This window comes from Crinia signifera, chromosome 2 (assembly GCF_055691185.1).
Source record: "Crinia signifera chromosome 2, ASM5569118v1, whole genome shotgun sequence".
Lineage (NCBI taxonomy): Eukaryota > Metazoa > Chordata > Amphibia > Anura > Myobatrachidae > Crinia > Crinia signifera.
Window position 1 is genome coordinate 58,698,119 of NC_139218.1, and position 23,587 is coordinate 58,721,705.

A 23,587-nucleotide genomic window follows, 5' to 3' on the forward strand; every position below is an offset into this window, starting at 1 on the left:
ATAGGAGACAGAACAGACCACTTGGAGAAGAAAATGGAGGAGTTGGTCGCATCACACAACGGTCTTATATCCTCCTACGACCGTCAGCAAACTGAAATCACCCAATTCAAAGCCAAACTTGCGGACCTGGAGGACAGGTCCAGACGGAACAATATCAAGATCAGGGGCATTCCAGAGTCAGTGACCAACTCTGAGCTCGAAGGTTATGCCACCGCACTGTTCTCTAGGCTCCTTCCCTCCGCTGACCCCAGAGATCTTCTCATCGATCGCATCCACCGCCTCCCGAGACCCAAAACAATCCCAGCCGACCTACCCAAAGACACCCTCCTCCGGGTCCACTTTTTCACAGTTAAAGAACAACTCCTGAAAGCAGCCCGTGAAGCAAAAAAATCCGATACTTTAGGAGGCCTCCAACTGTTCCAAGATTTCTCACCCACGACATTGGCTAACAGGAGAGCCTTCTCCCCTATCACAATGGCACTACGCGCTCACGAGATCCGGTACCGATGGGGGTTCCCCGTGAAGCTGATCATTATGCACGATGACACCACTTACAATGTGTCCACCTTAGAAGCTGGAATGAAGCTCCTGCAAGAATGGGACATCTCAACTACAGGAACCCAGGGGCAGAAGCGCCCCCAGCCCCTCCGTCAAGAATGGGCTGACACTTGATGACCTCTATGCAGCCATGGACATCTTCTATTTGTATCAGGACTCTTATGCCTCCCTACCTCCTCACCTCCCCACAGCGGGTGGAGGTCGATGCGATAAGTATCAGTTTATTTTTACTTATAAATGGTCGTAGGTTGTTAGGCACTGGGACTTTGTTTACAGATGTTTGTTGTAATTCGAAGTTAGTCTGTTAAAGTTTTCTTTTTTCTCTTTTGTTTAAGCGCATAGTACCCTCTGAAATAGCTGGGGTCCATATGCGCCTGCTCTAGCAAGCTATATTTAGTATTAGTTTTCCCACCTCCCCTTGGGATCCACAGGTGGAATGTTAAGTAAACTGTAATATTTTGTTTAGTTTCTAAGGAAAAACAAAACAAAGAAAAGTTGTTTCTGGAGCGGTGGCTTTTCCTCTTTCCTCTTCCCTGCTCCCCAGTGAAGCCGGGCCACCACCCCCAAAACCCCTCGATACTACTGCATGAAAACCTTTCTCTTTCCCCTGCAGTAGTCATGCGGGTCCTAGTTGTTGGACCCTTTTGCTTTACCTTTCCCTTTATCTCCCTTTTTACCTATCTCCTGTCCTCCTTTCCATCTCCCCCCCCCTCCTGGACAACATTCTCTACCGCCATTTTACACCATTTGCTACCCCCCCCACAGACACACCCGGTTCTCTCACAGCGCCTCTTAAGGACGTACCATGCCTAAACTAATATCTTTAAACGTTAAGGGACTGAATTCCCCACATAAGCGCAGGATGGCATTGACATATTTCCACAAACAAAAGGCGGATATAGTGGCTCTCCAAGAGACGCACTTTGCCTCCCCTAACCCACCCAAATTTAGAGACCCAAACTACCCGACAATTTATTATGCTAATGGCCCTTTCAAACGAAATGGTGTTGCTATACTCTTTAACCGACATACTCCCTTTACCTGCCACTCCCAAACTGCTGACAAGAACGGCAGATACTTGATACTCACCGGCCTCCTAGAGGACAGATTGACGACTATAGTATCCATTTACGCCCCTAACACAAACCAGGTGGCTTTCCTTCGCAAACTCCTCTCCCTTGTACAAAAAGTCTCAAAAGGCTCTTTGATACTGCTAGGCGATTTCAATTTGGCCCTTGACCCCCGGATGGACAAATCCCGCCTACCCTCTGCTCACCACACGCATTCAGATAACCAATCCACAGCCTTACGTAACTTATTATTAGAATTTGATTTATATGACACCTGGAGAACAACTTACCCAACTGGCCGAGAATACACCTTCCACTCCCAAGTCCACAACACCTATTCTAGAATCGATTATATCCTCTGCGATAAGTGGTCCCTCCAACACTCCTCGGGAGCTGATATACTCCCCATTACTTGGTCCGACCATGCACCTGTGGTATGGCAATGGAACTTCCTCCCTTCAAAAATCCCGCCCAGACCTTGGCGCCTGTTCCCTCACTTATTAAAAGACCCCCTAGCCAAAGACACTATATTAAAAACAATGGAAGCATATATGTCTAATAACCAGACAACAGACACCTCAGTGATCAATCACTGGTGCGCCTTTAAGGCGGTCACCAGAGGGGCAGCCATAAAAGCCGGAGCCACATTGAAACGCAAAGCCATCGCAACTCAAACATCTCTAGAAGCTAAACTAGTAGATCTTGAAGATAGGAATAAAAAATCCCCCTCTACCTCCCTAAAGACAGAGTTAGCTTCAGTGCGTAGCCAACTTCAGAAACTACTACTTGCACGCACTCAATCAGCTTTAAATAGGATGAGGCATAAATTTTATTTAGCTAGTAATAGATCGGGCAGAATGTTAGCCCGGAAACTGCGTGCCCAGCAAGCCAGAAACAGAATTAAATACATTATCTCCCCAAGTAAAGAGAAAGTACATAACCCTAAAGACATTGCAAATCAGTTCGCCGACTATTATTCTAAGCTTTATAATCTCTCCTCAGACCCCTTCACGCCACAACCCACTGACGTTACCATCCGTGACTTCCTGGACAATCTACACTTCCCTTCCCTTTCCCTCGAACAATTAGACTCCCTGAACGCCCCTTGGTCACTGGCGGAAATCCAGTCGGCCATCAAATCACTCCCACACAACAAGGCCCCTGGGCCTGATGGCTTCATCACAGACTTCTATAAGGCCTTCAAAGACTTACTGTCCCCCTACCTAGTAGATCTTTTCAACGTGCTCTCTTCGGAAGGGAAGGCCCCCCCAGAATTACTGGAGGCTCGAATAGTGACCATCCCGAAGCCTGGCAAAAACCCTGCGTTGTGCCAAAACTATCGTCCGATTGCCCTGCTGAACACTGATATAAAAATTTTTGCTAAATTAATGGCGGCCCGAATTAACCAATTTCTACCCTCATTGGTCCACCCAGACCAGACGGGGTTCGTCCCCGGGCGACAGGCCCCGGACAATACTAGAAGAGTATTTAACTTAATTGACTCACTATCTGCAGGTCAGGACTTGCTCCTCCTTTCACTCGATGCCGAAAAGGCATTTGATCGCCTTAATTGGCAATATATGCAAGAGGTCCTGTCACGGTTTGGTTTCAAGGACCGGATTCTACGCTCAATTATGTCTTTATATAGCTCTCCATCGGCCCGAGTGTTCAGCAACGGCTTTCTCTCCACCCCTTTCACGATTTCCAATGGCACAAGGCAGGGTTGCCCTCTCTCGCCCCTGATATTTGTCCTCTCCATTGAGCCATTGGCTATGTCCATCCGCGACAATCCCAATATTCCAGGTCTCCGAGTGGGCTCCACTAATCATAAGTTGAGCCTATTCGCAGATGATGTGCTACTTTTCGTAACGGATCCCCTCAATACGCTCCCGCATATCCACGCGACACTATCTTCCTACAGCGCTGCCTCTTATTACAAGCTTAACACATCCAAGACTCTCCCGATCCACCTTGCAGAATCCCTCCCCACACTGAAGTCTTTGTATAAATATAATTGGCAACCTGATTCTATAAAGTACCTAGGTATACACATTCCCCCAAATATGAAATCTGTATTTGAGGTTAACCTATCTCCTCTCCTTACCTCCCTCGCGTCCCTCTCCAGATCATGGCTGGCATTTGAAATTTCATGGATGGGCAGGATGGCGGCATTTAAGATGTCGCTCCTACCCAAGCTTATGTACTTGTTCCGCACCATTCCCTATGTATTCCCGAAAAAATCCCTGCAAATGGCTACTTCCATCCTATCAAAATATGTATGGTCAACAAAACCCCCAGCTATGGCCCGCTCCAAAATGTCCCTCCCGAAAGCATTTGGTGGCCTTGACCTCCCCGATCTGTGCCAATACCAGATAGCCTGTCTCTTAGCCCCATCTAAGCACTACTTTGAAGGCCCCACCCCTAGAGCCTGGGTGGGCATCGAACAAACCTACTGCCCACATATCCCTCTCTCAGACTTACTAAAGATCCCAAAACATATAAGACCCTCACTCCCAACCTTACTTCCTGCGACAAACGCCACCCTATATGTGTGGGATCAGATACTCACCACTCTACATGCCCCCCCTGCCCTTATCACCACTCTCCCTATCACCACCGTGGCAAAACTTATACCCAACCTCAATTTGAATCTCTGGAAACACAATGGGATCAATATCCTAAGTGATGTGTTACGGGTTAACACAATCCTCCCCTTTGCCTCCCTACAAGAAATGTATTCCCTCCCCTCCCATGAGCACCACCACTACCTGCAGCTGACTCATTGGTGGACCTCACACTTCTCCAAACTCTCTCCCCCAGAAGCCCACCACCAGACGGTCCTCTCCCGCCCCCTCATGACGACCTCCACAGGTGACATCTCCTTTTGGTATAGGTCCCTGATAACCCCGCCTGACCTTACTAAGACAGCAGCCCATAAGAAATGGGAGAAAGATTTAGGCGTTCAGCTCTCTGCTCTCCAGTGGAGTAAGATCTTCCTATCGTCATACACAATGTCCCGTTGCCTTAACCACTCAGAGATGCATATAAAGCTGATTAACCGTCTCTACCTAACCCCCGACCGACTTCATACTTTTTGGCCAACATGCTCCAATATGTGCTGGCGTCAGTGTGGGGGTGTGGGTAATATATTCCACATTTTTTGGTCTTGCCCCAAGCTCAGGGGGTACTGGGGAGAGGTGTTCGGCCTGATTTCCACAGTGCTTCAGATAACCCTCTCGCCTGACCCACTTCTAGCCCTATTCCACGTATACCCCCGGGAACTCCCGGCAGGGAAAACATATGTCCTTGGACACATTCTTATCGCAGCACGTGCAAATCTTGCCCAACAATGGAAACAGCACTCCCCCCCTCTCCTTCTTCAGGTTATTTTAAAAACAAACCACCACTACCTTATGGAGACCGCCTTCCAACCCCACTCGACCAATCTCTCCTCACCCCACACTAGATGGGCCCCTTGGCACACCTATATAACAAACGGAGCGGGGACCGGGTTCTTCCCCCCTGACCCCCCCGGGCAGTCAACTTCGTTTAGCCTGAATGAAACCCCAGACCCGGAATCTCCCCCCACCTTAGGCACTTAATAACAGCTTGTCAAGCTAATAGAGCCGGGACTGCCAGGGAATATCTATCTCAGTTTGCCGCACTGTTTTATTCGATCTGTGTATTATTTACTTTATGTATGGGTCGCTCTGAGTAGCGATGGGTCTATGTTTTGTTTTGCTATGTTTTGTTTTATTTATTATATCTACAATATTGTATTGTTTCCAATCTAGTATGTTGTCCCCCCCCCCCCCCCCCCTTCCCCAAGTATCCCCTCTTTTTTCTTCTGTACCCCATATAAAACTCTATTAATAAAAATTTATTGATGGAAAAAAAAAATAATGAGTTTTTTTATTTTAGTTTTGCTAAAATACACTTGTACAGTATTTATGGAAACGAACATCTCTTAAAGGGTTGTTCCACAGAATTCCTGGCTGTATGTAAATGCGGAACCCAACTTCATTGTTTGGAAAGGGAGGATATTTTGTTATATTTATCCTCAATATGTGAAATTACTTTAAGGGTAAACTATGATTGTATAGAAAGGTAATTTAAGAATGTGATAATGATGTGTTGTACGAATGGGTACTAAGACAAACTGTAGTTAAGATGTGTAAACATAATGAAAACACCTAAAGGCTAATTCCACCAAACAGTAACACCCATCCCCTGTGAAGGTACAGGGTAAATGTCTGTCGGTTGGCCACAGCAGGACATGCACTGTACAATGCAGCTGACCATAAACTTAACAAATGTTGCATCGCATGGACATGCAGGACAACTGACCGATATCATTAGAACTGTTGCATGCTTACACCGTACAATTATCTGGGCAAGCTGCCGATATTAGGGGACGCGCCCATATCATATATATAATATGTCTAGTGTCCATGTTGTTGACTGTTAACTCTGTGCTTATCATTACAAATAAACCACATTACTGGTTAAGATTCCGAAATGTTTTTGCCTAACAACACCACAAGCACCGCTATATACTCTGCCAACATGCCCATCATAACAAATACTGTGTAAGCCATCTCATTTAGGGAGAGTAGCAACTTTTTCTAGATTACCCAGTACGAGGAAGGATTGCATATTCCGCCTGTGGTTTTGCAGTCTGATTTATGCTTCTATGGGGAAGATTCAATTACCTGTTAGGTTTCTGCAGAAAATACTATGTGGAATACAGGGTTCGCAAAATGCGCTATAGTGCATATTTTTCTCTAAATTTGTCACCGGAGACTCAGTTTTTAAAACTGAGGGGGTCCCCGAGGATGCACTGTGCTGCAGCTGTGAGCTGCCCATGAACCAATCACTGCAGCTGCCGCTGGGACCCAATCATTGTGCAGTGACCACCCAACAGGCAGCCAATTACTTGTGTTCACTCTAGGCTTGTTATTTGTAAAGCAAGGGGCAGAACTGGGGACGGACAGCTGACAGACACTCTCAGCATAAGAGGTACTGGATGTGCCTAGAAGTGCTGACACGCTGCTCAACTCAGAGAAGCTTGTCAACTATTCCAGCTGAATCTTGTCCCCCACTGTGCAGACAGCCTGCTCACCTACTCTGCTGAGCGGCATGTCAGTTTTTCCAGCCCCCTGGGCAATGAGCATGAAATACCACCTTGGACAATGAGCACGAATTTCCCCCTGGGCAACGAGCATAAAGTGCCCCCTGGGCAATGAGCATAAAGTACCCCTCGGGCAACCAGCACAAAATGCCCCCTGGGCAACCAGCATGCAAACACAAACTACCCCCGTGGAAACCAGCATGAGACCCCCTCCCCCCTGGGTCAACCAGCATGTAGCCCCTGTAACGAGCATATAACCCCTGGCAACAAGATTGTAGGTAAGCAGCACTTATGTGGTATAATATGTAATGGGCATTAAGGTGTGTGGCATAGTGTGTACTGTAAATTACAGTGTGTGGCATAATGTTTACAGGGCATAACGGTGTGTGCTATAATGTGTACTGGGCATAAAGGTTTGTTCCATAATGTGTACTGGGCATTACAGTGTTTAGTATAATATGTACTGGGCATTACGGCGTGTGGTGTAATGTGAATTGGTACTATTATGTGGCCACACCTCTTCCCCACAAAGTGATGCCCTCAATTTTTGACGTGAACCAAACATGTTTTTAGAATGTTTTTTTTGTAGTATGTATTTATCTTGCTTTATGTGAGTGGTCCAATTTCCCCCGACCCACATGTGCCATGCTCTGGAGAAGGGGAGAGGAGGCCCACTCCCCTTATTTTTGCTTGTGCCCCATTACTTGTGTTGGAGAAAAAAATTAGCAAGATTTTCCTAAGTTAATTCCCGGAGCTAAACCCGATTTCGTTATTTTTTTTAAAGGGGGGGGAACGGGACACACTCAGGTATATAATGGTCTGCGTGACAACCACAGTACAAGGGGGTTATTCAGAACTGATTGTTTCACTGCTAAATTGCAGAACCCTGCGCCCAGATATACACCGCCCTGTCAGAGTGAAATCCCACCTTGTGCAAGTCTGTGTATTGCTTAGCACGGCTTGCAAAAAGTAGCTGGATCAGCAATTCCTTGCAAGCCACTCACCGAATGATTTTTCCACAGTGTGCAGTCTGTGCTTAGCCCAGGACTTACTCGGTGGCTTCGATAGAAATCGTTGGATCGGAGCCGGAGCTGACGTCCTAAACGCCTAGGCACGCCTGCGTTTTTCCAGACGCTCCAAAAAAAAAAAAAACTGCCAGTTACCACCCCCAAATGCCTGCCTCCTGTCAATCAACTTTGCGTACGGCAATAAAGAGCAATGAAAAATGAAGCAGGATTTTATTGCAGGATGGCCTAGTGCGCTATGGCCAGTACGCATGCACAGTCTATTGATAATCGTTTGGTCTGCGAATTCAGATGTGCATTCAGGTCTGAATAACCCCTAAGATACATAAAAACCTGTTGTAGCAAGATTTAGGCGTGTCTGCAAATCGCACTTGAGAGAAATCATTCAAACTGACTTTTATTTCCTCAGGAGACTGTCGAAGAGGGGGTGGGTTCTGACGTCATGTGACTTCAACCACTAGCCACCGGCAGGCATCGGCCTGCCTGTGTTCCCCAGGGAACACCCAGCATTTTCATGAGGATGCCCATAAAACACTGTCCGCCCCCGGGGCTGAGGCCGAATTTGGATCGCAGTTAGCGATCCTGAATCTGCCCCCTTATTTCTAACCTTACTTGTTAACATTTTGGAAACTGATACCTGCAGAATCTGGAAACTGTCATCTCTGGAACTGGTCGTACTCTCAATCCTTCTTCTAGATATATCTCTAGAATTAACCCCTCAACTACCAGGTGTATAAAATAGACTGACAATAGATGTACATCATATTTCTAGGTTTGAAAATTTGCCGGAAATGCAGTTACTAATCATAAAATACATGCAATCAAAATCGTTAATTTGTGTTAAATCAATTTATTTAATACTTTTCTAAGCCTATACTCAGATAAAAATGGGAGAGAGAATAAAATATCTCCAATGTAAATCTATTTTTGGATCAGCACATTTATGTCAGCCAAGACTTCATTTTCCTGGAACATTTTCAGTTTAAGCAAATATCCCAGTGTCACATAGGGCCTTATTTTGGTTCATTCTTTCTGACAAAATCCTTCTTCGATGGACAAAACCATGTGCACTGCAGGGGGGCAGATGTAACATGTGCAGAGAGAATTAGATTTGGGTGAGTAATTTTGTTTCTGTGCAGGGAAAATACTGGCTGCTTTATTTTTACACTGCAATATAGATCTCACTTTGAAGTAAAACCCCACCCAAATCTAATTCTCTCTGCACAAGTAACACCTGCCCCACCTGCAGTGCACATGGTTTTGCCCATCTAAGAAGGATTTTGTCAGAAAGAAAGAACCAAAATAAGGCCCATAGTCCTTAGACTTTATGCTTTCTGTCCAGTTTGCCTTTACGTGTTATCATGGCTTTTCTCTAGGATTGTATACAGATGTAGCCACGGTCATGGGAGCTGCCAATCGCCACGGGAGTCGCACCGGATGATTGGTGCGATCCTGTTGCCATTCATGTGTGTATAGTTTGCTCCTGTGGCTCTCTGAAACGAATTGAGTGGCGATTCCACACCTCAGGTACGTATTTGGTGTGCCAAACTGGAACAAGCGGTGGTAATCCGGCAACAATGAACATGGCTACATCTGTAATTTATTACTTGTTGCTATTATTTAAATATAACAGTAATTATAATGTGTGACATTCAGGGCCTCCTGGAGCTTGCAAGATACCGGCGTGATTCCTCATATTTTTGAAGCACCTGTCCTTTTAAATGGCAAGACCAACCAAATTGCTCCTGTGCTCGTATCTCCCAAGCTATTACATAAGGGCCATAGAATTATTTTAGTAAACAACATATTAAGGTCATAATTGGCCTGTACATTTAATTGGGATAAGATGTAAATGGAAACCATAATAGCAGACTAGGGGGCTGATTCAGACCCATTTTTTAATGGTCCAAATTCGTCTCCGTCCCCGATGGTCAGGGTTTGCACATGCGCAAACCCCAGGAACTAATGACTTTGGCAAGTTTCACACTCGCCGGGCCATTCGCTCCACAGAGGGCGGAAGTAGGGGACCGCCCAGCATTTTATGGGCATACCCATCAAAGCGCTGGCCATACCCCTTCAGATCCAGGCATGTCAATGCCAGCTCAGGGCCAGTGGCTGATGTCAGCACCCGCTCTGAATTCGGCAGAAAGCGGGTGCTAGAAAGCTCAGTCTGGCTGACTTTTCTCAGTGAAGGTGAGCGTACACATCCCCTGGCATTCTAGTGTGGGCATTCGATCGTGTGAGTGGCAGGCTTTCGGCAGGGCGGCGTTGACCTGTTCACTAGGCTGCAAACATACGCAGCCTAGCGAACTGGTCTGAATCAGGACCTAGATTTGTTTCATATGCTCGTGTAAGTTGATAGTCACTTTGGATTTCTCTTTTTTCTTCTGAATGGTAGCCTTTGTAGTTGTTATTTGTACTGTCTGGCATTATACACTCCTTTTTAATGACTATTTCCTTTTTGTTGTCCAGGTAGCCATGGTCGAGGTCCAGCTGGAGATGAAGTATGAATACCCCCAGGCACTACTTATTGCCTTCAGTGCTTGCACCACAATACTGGTGGCTGTTCATTTATTTGCACTTCTGATCAGCACGTGTATCCTGCCCAATGTCGAGGCTGTGAGTAATATCCATAACCTGAACTCTGTCAATGAGTCGCCCCATGACCGCATGCACCCTTATATCGAGCTAGCTTGGGGCTTCTCTACGGCTCTTGGAATCCTCCTGTTTCTTGCCGAGGTGGTACTTCTGTGCTGGATAAAATTCCTACCTATAGACTCTCCGCAAGTCCGCAATGAGACAGCCGCCCTGCAGAAACCAAGCTCAAACGCTGGCTGGAACTCTGCACTCATTTCCACCATCATCATGGTGCCCGTGGGGATTATCTTTGTCATATTCACAATTCACTTCTATCGCACACTTGTGAGGCACAAAACAGAGCGGCACCACCGAGAAATTGAGGAACTCCACAAGTTAAAAATAGAGCTTGACGGCCATGACCGGGGCATAAATGTGGTGTGACGCTACAGGGGCTCATAATGTTTCTCAGTGGCTGACATCGGTCAGTCCGAGTCGCTAAGCAGTTGTAAGGGAACAGGCTGATTTTGAGCAGGTGGTTTAAAGGCCTATAGATCGAATATTTAATTGTTCTATGCTGCAGCTTATTTGTATATACTGACAAACAGATGGAAATGAGTTCTAGTCTGAAAGGGAAAACATTAGGCATTTATAAGTTTAAAGATAAAGTGCTTGGGAAAGATCTTAAGGCTAATACTGCTGTGCCATGATGCCCTGCATTAAAATAAGTCATGTGTGTCATCATTGCTAAACCGTGACAGTCACTGTGCTTAGTGCATTTCAGGCAATGAATTAAGTGAGGTGTGATACACCCTGCAAACTACAAACATCTACTAACCGCATCTATTGTCCTACTTATGCAATTACTCCAGTTATGGAATATGATCACTTTTTGCCACCCATAATATTAACATACTGTATCGTAAACTTAATTAAACATCTATAAAAGAGTTAGAAAGAATGTATGTAAAATAAAACACAAAACAAGTATATGATGCAGATATATCAAAGCTTCTAACCAATCAGCTTCTTATGGCCCACACACACAGGACACGGTGGCAGCGGCATCTACAATTGCATACACACTTGCCGATGTGGGGGTCATGCTGCATTCTGCATGGTTCTCATTAATGATTTGCTCCCTACTCTGTACATGTACAGGTGACAGAGGGGGTTTGATAATGACCCATGGGAGCAGGGGATGCACACTGTGTGAAATCATGAGCGATATTGCTCATTTTATTGCCCAGTGTGTACAGGGCTAATGGCCCATACACAATAGACGAACGATGTTGTTAAGCAATTTCTCTAGAAGTTTCCCGTGTCCTGGACAAATGATATTGTGCACCGTTTTGTGAACGACATAGCCAAAATCCAGCTGCATAAACAGACATCAGAAACCCTCGATAACGACCCGGGGAACGCACTTTGTTCATCCTTTATTGCATACACACTGGGCGATAGTTTGAACAATATCGCTCAGAAAATGACCGATATTGTTCAAAAATATCGCCCAGTGCGTACGCACCTATATCTGTCATTTTACAAGCTATATTTGAGAAATGTCTGAATCTGAAGTTGGTGCTTTAATCTCTGTACTTTATCTCTCAGAGGTTTGATTATCCCCCCCCCCCCCCCATATATATATATATATATATATATATATATATATATATATATATATAATGCCATAGCATGTTTTCTATAGCTGGTTATTCCCCAAATGTTCATTTCAGACTTCTAGAAAGGTTAATGAGGTTCTAGGGGTTAATGAAGGACTCTTGTAGAACTGCCTTTGCTTATTAACGTGGTGCCTTTTGTTACAGTAGTGAACAGATTGTACTTTTAAATGATACATTTTTGTTTACACACACACAGGCACATATTCCACTTAATTGTGCCGTGTCTATTAATTGACATACACAGACTTCTTGTAGGGTTGATAAAAACTGCTAAATACAGTAGTTGTTTCCTGGAAAATCTATTGGCAGCTTGTGTATCTTATTTACTCCATTTGACATTTGAAGCACAGTCAGTACTTGCATACATTTTATATTTTACCTTATTCATGTTTTTCTAACTGCTCTTTATAGAATGCATTTTATAGAATATATATATATATATATATATATATATATATATATATATATATATATATATAATCTGCTACATTTCAGCTGCTCGTGTGCAATATTTTGCCGATTTCTTGCGACCAAAGACTTACGGTACTCCTAAGACACTGGAAGTAATAGTACATGAAGTACTTTGTTTTCACGTTCTTGTTTAGGTTTCACTTTATAGCTTGACTTCATAATAACTAAATCCTATATCCTAAAGTATAAATTGTCTATTTTTCATTAAAGGGGAAGTTCCATTTGTAACACAACTGTGTACCAAATATGTTGAGCCCCTATCTGTCTTTATCTATGGTGGTAGGGATAAACAACATGTAAGTGAGTTTTAGAGTTTGGATATATGTACAGATGAACAATGTGCACAGCTATAGTACATTCAAAAAGTGACACTGTGGATAGTTATAAACTACCAGCCAAATCAGCTCCTAACTGCCACCTTACAGGCTGGGTTTGATAAATGACAATTGGGAGCTGATTGGCTGGTTGTTTATCACACTCCACTTTATCACTTTTTAAAGCTTGGTGCATCTGGCCCTCAGTAAGCTTAGTAGTGCGCCCAAGAAGGCTGCACCACATGGTACATCTGAAGGTGAGATTAAAAATACGTAGAACTGATGGTTATGCAAGGGTTCTGCTTTTATTTTTAGTACACGCAACTTCCCCATTTTGTGTCATCTCTTCTAGGCATTGCCTATTCCACCCGGGGTAACCGATGTTGAACAGCAAAAATGTCTGCCTTGCCTGTTATCTTTCATAGGTGGGTTATGTAAGCGGTGGAATTTTCTACCCAAAATGGCTGCATCAACCCTGCATTAAGTTCATTATGTACACTATGTTAATAGGGCTATGTTTTTGATGCTTATAAAGTGACTATGAGCCCTGCAGAATTACATTTCCAAGGAAACAGGGAAATATTATAAAGAAAAATTTAAGAGCGATTTTAAATAGCAATCGCTATAAAATAGTACAGTACATAGAATGATAAAGGTAAACAATGGCAGTTACCAAACAGTAGGGTTTTTTTTTTTTTTTTAAGGTGTTTGTTGTAATATTGTCCTGACTGAACTATCCCAAATTATAAATAGTTTTAATAATATTTATATGGCACAAATGCTATGTTACACGGTATGTTAACCCTTTGCAGTCCAAATTTGTTTTTTTTGCAATTCAAACATTCTGGTTTGAATGTTTAAATTAATTGTATTTTTTTTTTAATTTATTCAAAAATGTTCTACATTGAATGATGTTAATGTTCTTATTTTAAAGTGTCTCACCATTGGATCTGCTATTAGCGCTAGGGCTGTTGGGTCTGACTAGACGTTGGACCTGAAAGGGTTAAAATGGATGTGTTTATCCCTGTTACTAAGAGGAACACACTTATTTTTTTCACCTTTTTATATTGCATCTTGTAAAGAACATGCACAGTAGTTCTGTATGCAGCATGCATGTTGTGGTTCTGATAAACTGCCTTTATGAGTTTCTCATTTATGTTACATTGTATATACAGTATGTATTGGTCTTACATGTTTAATGTTTTGTTATCCCTCTTTGTGAATTTTGTTAATTAATTATTCTCTTTTAGATGGATGGTGGGGGTGAACTAATGTAATTTCATATACAGAGCCAGATTTACTAAACATCAAAAGTGATAAAATGGAAGGTGATAAACAGCCAGCCAATAAGCTCCTAACTTTCATGTCACATACTGTGGGTGGGATGCAGTAACATCCACCTCCCCACTTTTCCCCCCTCCGCCAGCTACCACAGCGATACTGATCACATATGCTCTAACATATGCGATTAGTATCGCAAAAGACAGCTCTGGCGGTAAGAGATGCCCTTTGCGAAGCAGCCGGCTGAGGGTGAGCAGGTCCCCAGCGGCTCCCCCCTCCTCCTACCCCGCTGCTGCTGCGGGGCAGGCTCTGACACTTCCTCCCTGCACCTGGAAGTGCAGGGAGGAGGAGGTCACTGGTCACAAGGGAGGGGAGGTCGGCGGTGGTCCTTGCAGGGCGGCGGCGGTTAAGAAGCCCATAGGCTTCTATTGGGTATCGCCAGCTTTTGCTGGTTATACCACCCGCAGCGAAAACCCGGCGTGCGGGTTTTCCTGCATACCAAAATGTGGTAAACACCCCAATAATAGGGCTTTTACTGTATTTTTCCTTTAGTGCATCCATCCCGTGTTTGAAAAATGTTAAGCAGGAGTTTATCACTCTACATTTTATCACTCTTGAAGCTTAGTGCATCCTGCCCACAGTCTTATGTTTTTTGCATTCTCTTTTTATTTATTTTTTTATCAAAATTCTGAAGAAATTAAATTTAAGTTTTTAAACCTTCTTATTTAATATACATTAGTACAGTAAATAGACTAAAAATGGTGCTGTTACGCTTACTCTTGGGAAGGCAGTATAATCAGGGCTTGGATGTTGGTCTCCATAGTTATATATTTCTGGAAGTGAGGCATACTTCTCTTCTAAGCAGGGACAGGTACATCAGAATGTCAGCCCCAATGTGGCTGTAAGTCCTTCTTGGAAGATCCCCTGCAACCCAGCTCAGTTGTAGTTAAGCCCCTGGGGGTTCACACAGTACCTTCATTGTGGAAACAATGTGATTGATAAGAAAACCAACAGATAATGAATTCATTCATTAATTAACACTTGTGAACACTGCATGCAGCTTTTTCATATTGCTAACAGGAAATGTGGCTAAAAGCAAACTCTGCAACCCTATTGACCAGCGAACATTTTTGAGTGAGATCTCATCTTTGTATGCTGTCATTCAAATTCTGCCGGCCGAACAGGTTGACAGAATTTGAATCCCCCCCCCCCCAAGCTATGCCAAGTAATGGAATAATGCTGTTTATTAAATATAGATGTTACACCAGTCTGATCCAATGCAGTGCCAAAACTGAATGTAAACTAAAGCGGGTGATCTTGCCTTATACGTGATTTAACCTATGTGGGGCTTGTACTGTACATGAAATCGAAGGTCCACCCTGATGAAAGCTCTCCTAGAGGTACTGCCAGTTACTCGCAAGCATCAGACAGATGATGCTGGGGACAGGCTAAATGGTTAAAATCTTTGTAAATGTCAGTTAACATATGCAAGCACACAATTAGAGCGCACAATTTGGAGATGCGTTTAGGATATTTCATCTGGCCATCCAGTTGCAGTATCTGACTCATTTAAAAGCTTTTACTGTGATATTTTGCACTATACAATGTACTTTTTTTGGGGGGGGGGGGGGGGAGCATAAATAATCACCCCTTATTTGAGATCAGCTGTTGAATACACAACATGGACTTCAGCAGTGCCAACAGCAACTTGTCTATATGTGACATCTGGTACTCTACTGTGGTACAGCCAAACCTTAAATATAAGGTAACAAGGTACATTTAAAACAATGACCCCAGTATTTCCTCACTCTACCTTGCCATTTGCTTTTTATTATATTGTTTTGCAGAGCTCCTCACAGAGAGTCAGATGTACTAGCTTGAAAAGTGATAAACCACCAATCAGCTACCAACTACCATGCTACAGGCTGTGTTTGAAAAGTGAGAGGAGCTGATTGGTGGTTTATCACTTTTTATCACTTACATCTGGCCCAGCAGAGACTGTAGGAGCAAACTGTAAGGGGCTGGCACAGAGCTGGACTAGTTATGTAGTGTATCAAAGGGTATGCATCTACAGGCATTGCACAGTCATGTACATTAAAGTCCTCTCTCTGCTTGTGACTGAAGGGCCGTAACTGGGCTGTACTCACTGAGGACATGTTGATGGTATTGTAGGCTATGCAGAGTTGTATTTATGTATAATGACACCTGTTATCTGATTTATCTTTTACACAAAGTATACGTGATGAGCAAGTGCATGCTGATGGTAATTGGGATCATGCCATGTGTACAGATAGGTGCAGCCTCAGAGGTAACGTGAAACTCGGCATATACTGTACGTTAGCAAGTGCAACCATATTGCTTTCAACTCTGCCTCTCGTCTCCATGTCTGTGTATAATCTTATTTTCTTACACTTAATTAGGGCTGCAGTGGCCCATTACTTATCTTATAGGTGCAATTCTGATTTTCTCTTTTTTTTACACGTTGGGTGACTTGGATTACCCTGCATCACATTTTTATCATACGGATTACTGCTTAATATATTTTATGTATTCTTGCTATGACCAAATGTGTACTAGTCATTCCTGCTAGGTACAGTCGTACTGTATTCATCTGCATATTTAACTTTTAAATGTAACAAAGTATTTGCACAATTTATATTTTTTAAACATAAAAGTGAATATGAAATAATTTGCATTGTTTTTATGGGCTTGTTTTCACGTTTAATGTTACATAAAAATGAACTAAAGAAAAATATGTTGTACACATCTGCTGTCTGATTTTTATTTCGTAGTGTGTGTTGGTGTTCTCTTTATGAGAGCCGTTTAATCAGGTGAATGTGGTCCTAATAGATTACAGTTTGGAAAAAATAAACGTATTCTTCACAAATATAAAATATAGAAGTCCCTTACTAGCTGCTGTAACCATTATATGTCATGCGTATATACATAGCAAGTTTTAATACAATATATACGGCATGACTTTATTTTGTGGTGAGATCCTCAAACACGTAGGTAGTAATAATATTAAGCAGTATTTAAATGTTCAGATGAGCTGCTTTCAGATGCTTTGCTCCAGTGACAACGTCTTGGATATCTCGTTTCCTAGTATATGGAAATAGTCTATTTTAGTTGTTACTGAGAAGGGGCAGCGATGGCAGCAGGCAAAACATATTCAAATAAACTATGACAGATCGGCAAAACAATTTTACTTCTTGTGGAAGTTCATGAAACAGACTTCCAACAAAACATTGAATGTAAAGGCAGATGTTCCCAAATTTGGCACTCAGGACACCCTAAAGCCGGGACAGGGAGCACTGCTCCCTGTCACCGCTCGCCCCCTGCATTGAATACGGCACATTCAATCCTGGATACACATTAGAATGATAGCATATTAGGATATATATAGTTCTATCCCTCATTTATATAGAACAAGTCACAGTTGCTCGGTTGGCAGGGCTGTCCAGGGGTGAGGTCACTAGCAATATGGGCATCCACATTTTGGGCATACGTACTGAGCGATATGTCTCCTCTTATAAGTACCTGGTTTAGCAGTCCAGGTTTTTTTTATGCTTGAGCAGAGATTAATTAATTAGTCAGAAAGAAGACAAAACTGACTTAAGTCAGTTTTAAGGAGCGCTATTTATGAATGTGCTGACTCAAAAGCAGCTGTATAAAGCAGAGTATAAAGCAGCGCTTACAATTAAAAAAGTACTTCACCTAGTGAATCAATATGCATATCATACAAGCACAATAAAGATAAAAAATTGGATTAAAAATATAACTAAAAACAATATCAGGAATCTAATGCAAACAAGATATATTGATACTGCATGGATTAATAACCTGCACTGAACTTGGCTGAAAGTCCCCTTGTTCTGCTGACGGAGTCCTGTGGGTGATTTGTAATCCTGGAGGCTGTGTCCTGGGGCTGGAGTGGAGGCTGTGTCCTGGGGCTGGAGTTATTTGTATTCCCAAATCCACACTTCCTCAACTAGTACACAGATTATATCCACGTAAAAAAGCCAGGCACTCCTCAGTGTTGGGGCATCGATTCAGAAGGCATCAGCAGGTGGAGAAGAAAGCAGAGTTCTTGTTGCAAAAAGGTCCTGGTAACACACCAACGCGTTTCACGGATCTAGGTCAGCCTTGAAAAAGCTAAAAATAAGTAGTTCTTTACACCAAGAAAAAGAACATGGAAATGGTAGGAAACTCTGACAGGAGGATATATGGCAGATCAAAGTCCAGAAAATCAGAATTAGTCTCTGAGAATCTTTCACTTGTATCATAGGGAGTTCACAAAGTAGCTTCAAGCACAGGTTGAAAATGAGCATCTCTCGGTTTCAGAAAAGACCTCCAGCTGCAGGCTACAGTAACAATAGACAATATCAGGTCTTACTTACATGGGAAGAGTACAGGGCACGGGACCTCCCAAGCCAGCCCAGCAGAACCACCCTACTTATCACATATCATTTTCCCTATATCCCTTAACTATCACTTTAATTGTACACCAATGTGATGACGTGTAGTGGTTCTGCTGGGCTGGCTTTGGGGGTTCCGAGCCCTGGACTTGTCCCATAGTAGTGTTAGGGACCTGCCTGATAGAGTTCACCTGGGCACGGTGGGGAGGTCCATAATAATGGCCATCATTATGCAAAGAACCTCTGAAATACAATATAGCAATATTGTTAATAGGTGTAGCATTTGTATTTAGAGTGTGCTCCTGCAATCTCTTAATTCTGCTTGCTGCACTACAAGTCTCATCAGGTAGCACCTCACATTATGTTCAGGGTGTGCAGTCATCGTTCCCCCCCACCCCCCACCCCCTTACTATGTATTACATGAGAAGAACAAGATGGTGTCTTACCATTTATGGAATAGCCAGGACAGGTTCCAGATTTAAACCCTTTTGGATTGACATTATTAAAGAACTGTATAAGAATGGCATCTCAAATGACGTGATTAAAGTAGTACTAAATGCAAGAAAGAATACAAGATGCAGCACCCTTACAAGCCTGCTAAATAGCAGGACCCACTACGATCCAACGGCCTCTCCTGCTCAGAAACATCAACCGGATCCCAGATGCTAACACCGCTAGCAGTGTGGCCAGGGAAGCCGAGAAGAATGCTGGGCCCCGGTAAAATTTGGGGGGCGTGGCCTAAGTGTGGGGGTGTGGGCACCTCCCGCACTTAGGCCATGCCCACAAAATGTCTAGAGAAGGGTGAAAGAAAACGCTAAAGACTGTAATCTCAGCAGCACACACATACAGCATGTGCTGTGCTGACAGCAGGCTCAGCATGACCTCTTACGCTGTCAGTGAGACACTCATGCTGAGCCTGCTGTTGCTACCCAGGAGGGGGAAGGGAGGGGTCGGACCAGGGCCCCTGTGGGGCCCCTCCAGCAAGGCTGGGCCCGGGTAATTAGTACCCGCTCCCCCCCCCCCCCTCTCGGCTGCCCTGGGTGTGGCCCAAGAATCTGCACCCTTGTGTGGTAGTGCGGGCTGGATCGCCTTAGCCGAACATTCCAACAGCATGGCTTTGGCCGTAAATAAGACCTAATTGCCACCAGCGGTCCCACACCTTTTAAAGACCATCGTTTTGTACAGGTATTAGAACTTTAACAATCGGGGGAATTTACTAAAGGAAATTTGTAAAAAATAGGTGTAAAAATAGGTGTATTTGTATCCAGAAATACACTTATTTTTGACATTTACTATCCCGAAAATACGGCAATTCGTATTTGTATTGATGTTCTATCAATACGAATACGAATTGCCGTATTTTCGGGATAGTAAATGTCAAAAATAAGTGTATTTCTGGATACAAATACACCTACTGTATTTTTTACAAATTTCCTTTAGTAAATTTCCCCCTCAGTGTCCACCAGTACTGTGAGTAATCTGCTGGGATAATTTCCATGTAAATTTTCTTCACATATCAGTGTACCCCTGAGACCCAGCCCTCCAACCATTAATAAAAGATCTGTTTTTCCCTGTTCAGCCGGGACACCAGATATATACTGTATACAAATATATTTTCACACTGATAAGATAGACTGTTGAAAGGCATTTTTTTTTTTTTAGTTTAACATTTTTATTGAAACACTTTGAGTTTGACATACAATCAGCCGACCGAGGTAGAAAATACATTAATAAGAGAATAAACATTGATTGTTAGGTGAGTTCACAAAAGTATAAGTGGTCTTAGCGTCAGCAAATACAGATCAAAACGACATTCTTATTCGAGCATATCATGTCCGATGTACAGATCAGTTTCAAGTAAACACATCAGAAAGAGCCTTTATCATGTCAGGATCCTTTTCTTCCTACATTATGTGGCCTATAGGCCAGTGCGGCACAGGGCTGTCTCCAGAAATGTGTTGTGACTAGGTTCTCTTTGTTAAGCATCCAGAAGCACCGGGTGGTCCCCTGAAATGGTTCTTAGTAAATACCACTGTGTGTCTTTGAGTGAGTTATGGAGTTTAGTTCTAATTTCTAAGGAAAGTATTGCTATATAGCTCTCCCAAGTGTCGAATAGTTTTTTAGTATATCTATCTTTGTTTAATAAACATTCAATCCACTCCATGTTGAAGACATGAAATAACTTTGTCCTGAAAAGCTGCATGGAAGGGGGAGTGGCTTCGATCCATGTCTGCAGGATGGATTTGCGCGCAACCGCACTGATAATCCCCAGGAGTCTTTTGCATCCCCTAGTCGCTCTTTGGTCCTCTGGCAGTATGCCAAATATAGCCCAGTGATCAGTGAAGGGTACGTAGTTCACTAAGTGGTCCTGTGCAAACTTCCTGACCTGTAGCCAGAATAGTTTTATTATGGGGCAGTTCCAAAAGTAGTGATACAGATCTGCCTCGCCGGCCTGACACCTCGGGCAAGTTGCCGAGGACGTCATCCCGGCCAGGAATTGTCTATGGGGTGAAAAGTAAGCTTTATGGAAGATATTGAGGAACATCTCCTGATATTGGATTGCGGGTAGCAGCTTTCTGGATCTTAGCAGTGCCTTGGACAACTGTGTGCAGGTTAGGTCCGGCATTGCTTGTGTCCAGGCTTTCATGCCTGTGTTAATGGTGTCGTGATCTATAATCTGCCGTAAGAAGTTATAATGTATGGATATGGCCTTACGGTCGGCCACCCCAGATAAGAGCATCGTATCCAGAGTGCTTGCCCAATCTGTCTCTGAGAAGTTGCGTATTACTTCTGACGCATAATGTGTGGCCTGCATAAATGCGAGAGGATGTCTGCGAAAAGTTGGGAAGGCTTCCGAGGCCTTGTCATAGGACATCGGCCTTTTCAGGTCCCAATCTATCAGTGCTCTGACGGTGGACAATCCCTCTGCACGGAGGCTCCCAAATGGCTGGCCGGCCGCTCCATGTTGGAATTCTGAGTTGTGCAAGAAAGGTAGGAATAGAGATTTATGGGCGTTTAGGTGTAACTTGTGTCTGAGGATGTGCCATAGTCTGCGGGTTGACCACAGCAAAGGGTTCATTCTAGTTTGTTCATCCACCTCCCCATCGTGGATATGTAGGAAGCTCACTAGACCACCTCCCTCCAGGAATTCCCCTTCTATTTGTGTGTTTGCGTAGATTTCGCTCCCGTGCAACCAGTCCCTTAAAAAGCGGAGTATGGAGGAGTGGTTATAGTGTAGGATGTTAGGGAAATTTATTCCCCCATTAAACGCTGGCTGCTGTAGTTTGTAGAGCCCGATGCGGGGGCGTTTAGAACCCCAGATAAATTTCCTAAAATTTGAGTCTAACAAGCGGAGATCGCTTTGTGTCAGCAGTAGTGGTAGGGCCTGGAGTATGTACAACCATCGGGGAAATGTCACCATCTTGATGAGATTGGCTCTACCTATATATGAGAGTTTTAGGTGTTTCCACCCTTCTAGTTCTCTTGCTGTTGTCTGGATTGCTTCTGTAATATTAATTCTATATAAGTATGTGCCCCGTTTCGGTAAGTGTATCCCAAGGTAGTCTAGTGCTCTCTTTTCCCATTTAATCGGGAATCCCGCCCCCCAAGAGGGAATATGCACCCGGGGGTGTAGGTACAGTCCTGTGGACTTGGAGGCGTTGATTGTGTATCCAGAGATTTCTCCGTAATCCTCCAGCCTGTTTAGTATTGTTCCTAGTGAGTGTTCAGGGTTACCGATATATAATAGGACATCGTCCGCGAATGCTGAGAGTTTTAATTCAGAGTTGCCTATCTTGACCCCTTTGAATTCTGTCCATTCTTGTAAGATACGGAACAGTGGGTCAATGCATAAATTGAATAACAGGGGGGAGAGTGGGCAGCCCTGGCGCGTCCCTCTGAACATCTGTATACTTGTTCCCTTGCACCCATTAATCAATAGGGAGGTGGTTGGTTGGGTATAGAAATATTTGATTAAGTCCACAAACGTCTGGTCGAATTCCCTTTTTTCTAGTACTGTGTAGTGGTGGGGCCAAGCCACAGAGTCGAAGGCTTTATTTGTGTCTAGGCTTAATAACATACTATTGGGCGAGCGTTTGTGGGATTCTGCCATGACTGCTGCTATAGCCATCCGGATAGCCTTCACCGAGTGGCGGCCTCGGATAAAGCCCGTCTGGTGTGTGGTGAACAAGTCATTAGCTATCCGTTGGAGCCTGTTTGCTATTATTTTGGTTAGGATTTTAAAATCTACGTTTAATAATGAAATTGGGCGGTAAGAGTCCGCCAATGTTGGATCTTTGCCCGGCTTTGGGATGAGTGTGGTGTATGCCTCTGAGAATGATGGGAAGGGAGGTTTGAATTTGAGAATGTTATTGTATAGTTCCAATAGTGAGGGGGTTAATTCTGTCTCTAGTAATTTGTAGTAGCTTCCAGAGAAGCCATCTGGGCCCGGGGATTTGTGGGATTGAAGACTAGTTATTACTGTGTGTAACTCCTCTGGGGTGATATCTACCATTAGGTCGTCTTTCTGGGCCTGTGACAGGCGGGGCAGGTTGGCCTCCGCTAATAAAGATGTCTGTTTTTCTGCGTTAACTGGGAAGTCTCTGTATAACTTCCGATAATAGTCTTCAAAATGGGTGATTATGTCTTTAGTGGTGAAGAGGTTCCTATTAGAGGTCGAGTCCCGTATGGATGTGATAAACGATCTTTTTTTGTAGGGTTTTGACATAAGAGAGAGTAGTCTTCCCGATCTATTGCCCCATTTGTAATACATTTGTTTTGTGAAATCTAATTTCTGGCGAGCCTGGGCCGTCAGGAAAGATTCCAGTACTTTCCTATTGTTTAGGTAGGTTTCTAGGTTGGTGGGGGAGTTGCGAATCTGGTAATTACGAAATGAGAGGGCTACCTCCCTTTGTAATTCTCTGTACTGTTTTGCCATTTCTTTTTTGCGTTTTGAAACATATTGCATCACCTGCCCTCTTAGTACCGCCTTTGACGCTCTCCAGAACAGAACTATATCTTCCCAATGCTCTATGTTATCATCATGGTAGTTGTGCCAGGAT

The 23,587-nt window shown here is 43.6% G+C and overlaps 1 protein-coding gene across 1 annotated transcript in view; it reads left to right on the forward strand.

The window, feature by feature from the left end:
• The window catches only part of ORAI2 (ORAI calcium release-activated calcium modulator 2), a 40,060-nt gene extending 23,187 nt beyond the window's left edge, over positions 1 to 16,873 (forward strand). The window contains exon 3 of the mRNA XM_083172202.1: positions 10,257 to 16,873. Coding sequence (XP_083028328.1) covers positions 10,257 to 10,805 — 549 coding nt within the window. The 3' untranslated portion in view covers positions 10,806 to 16,873. The remainder of the gene's footprint in view (positions 1 to 10,256) is intronic.
• Positions 16,874 to 23,587: the final 6,714 nt, after the last annotated feature.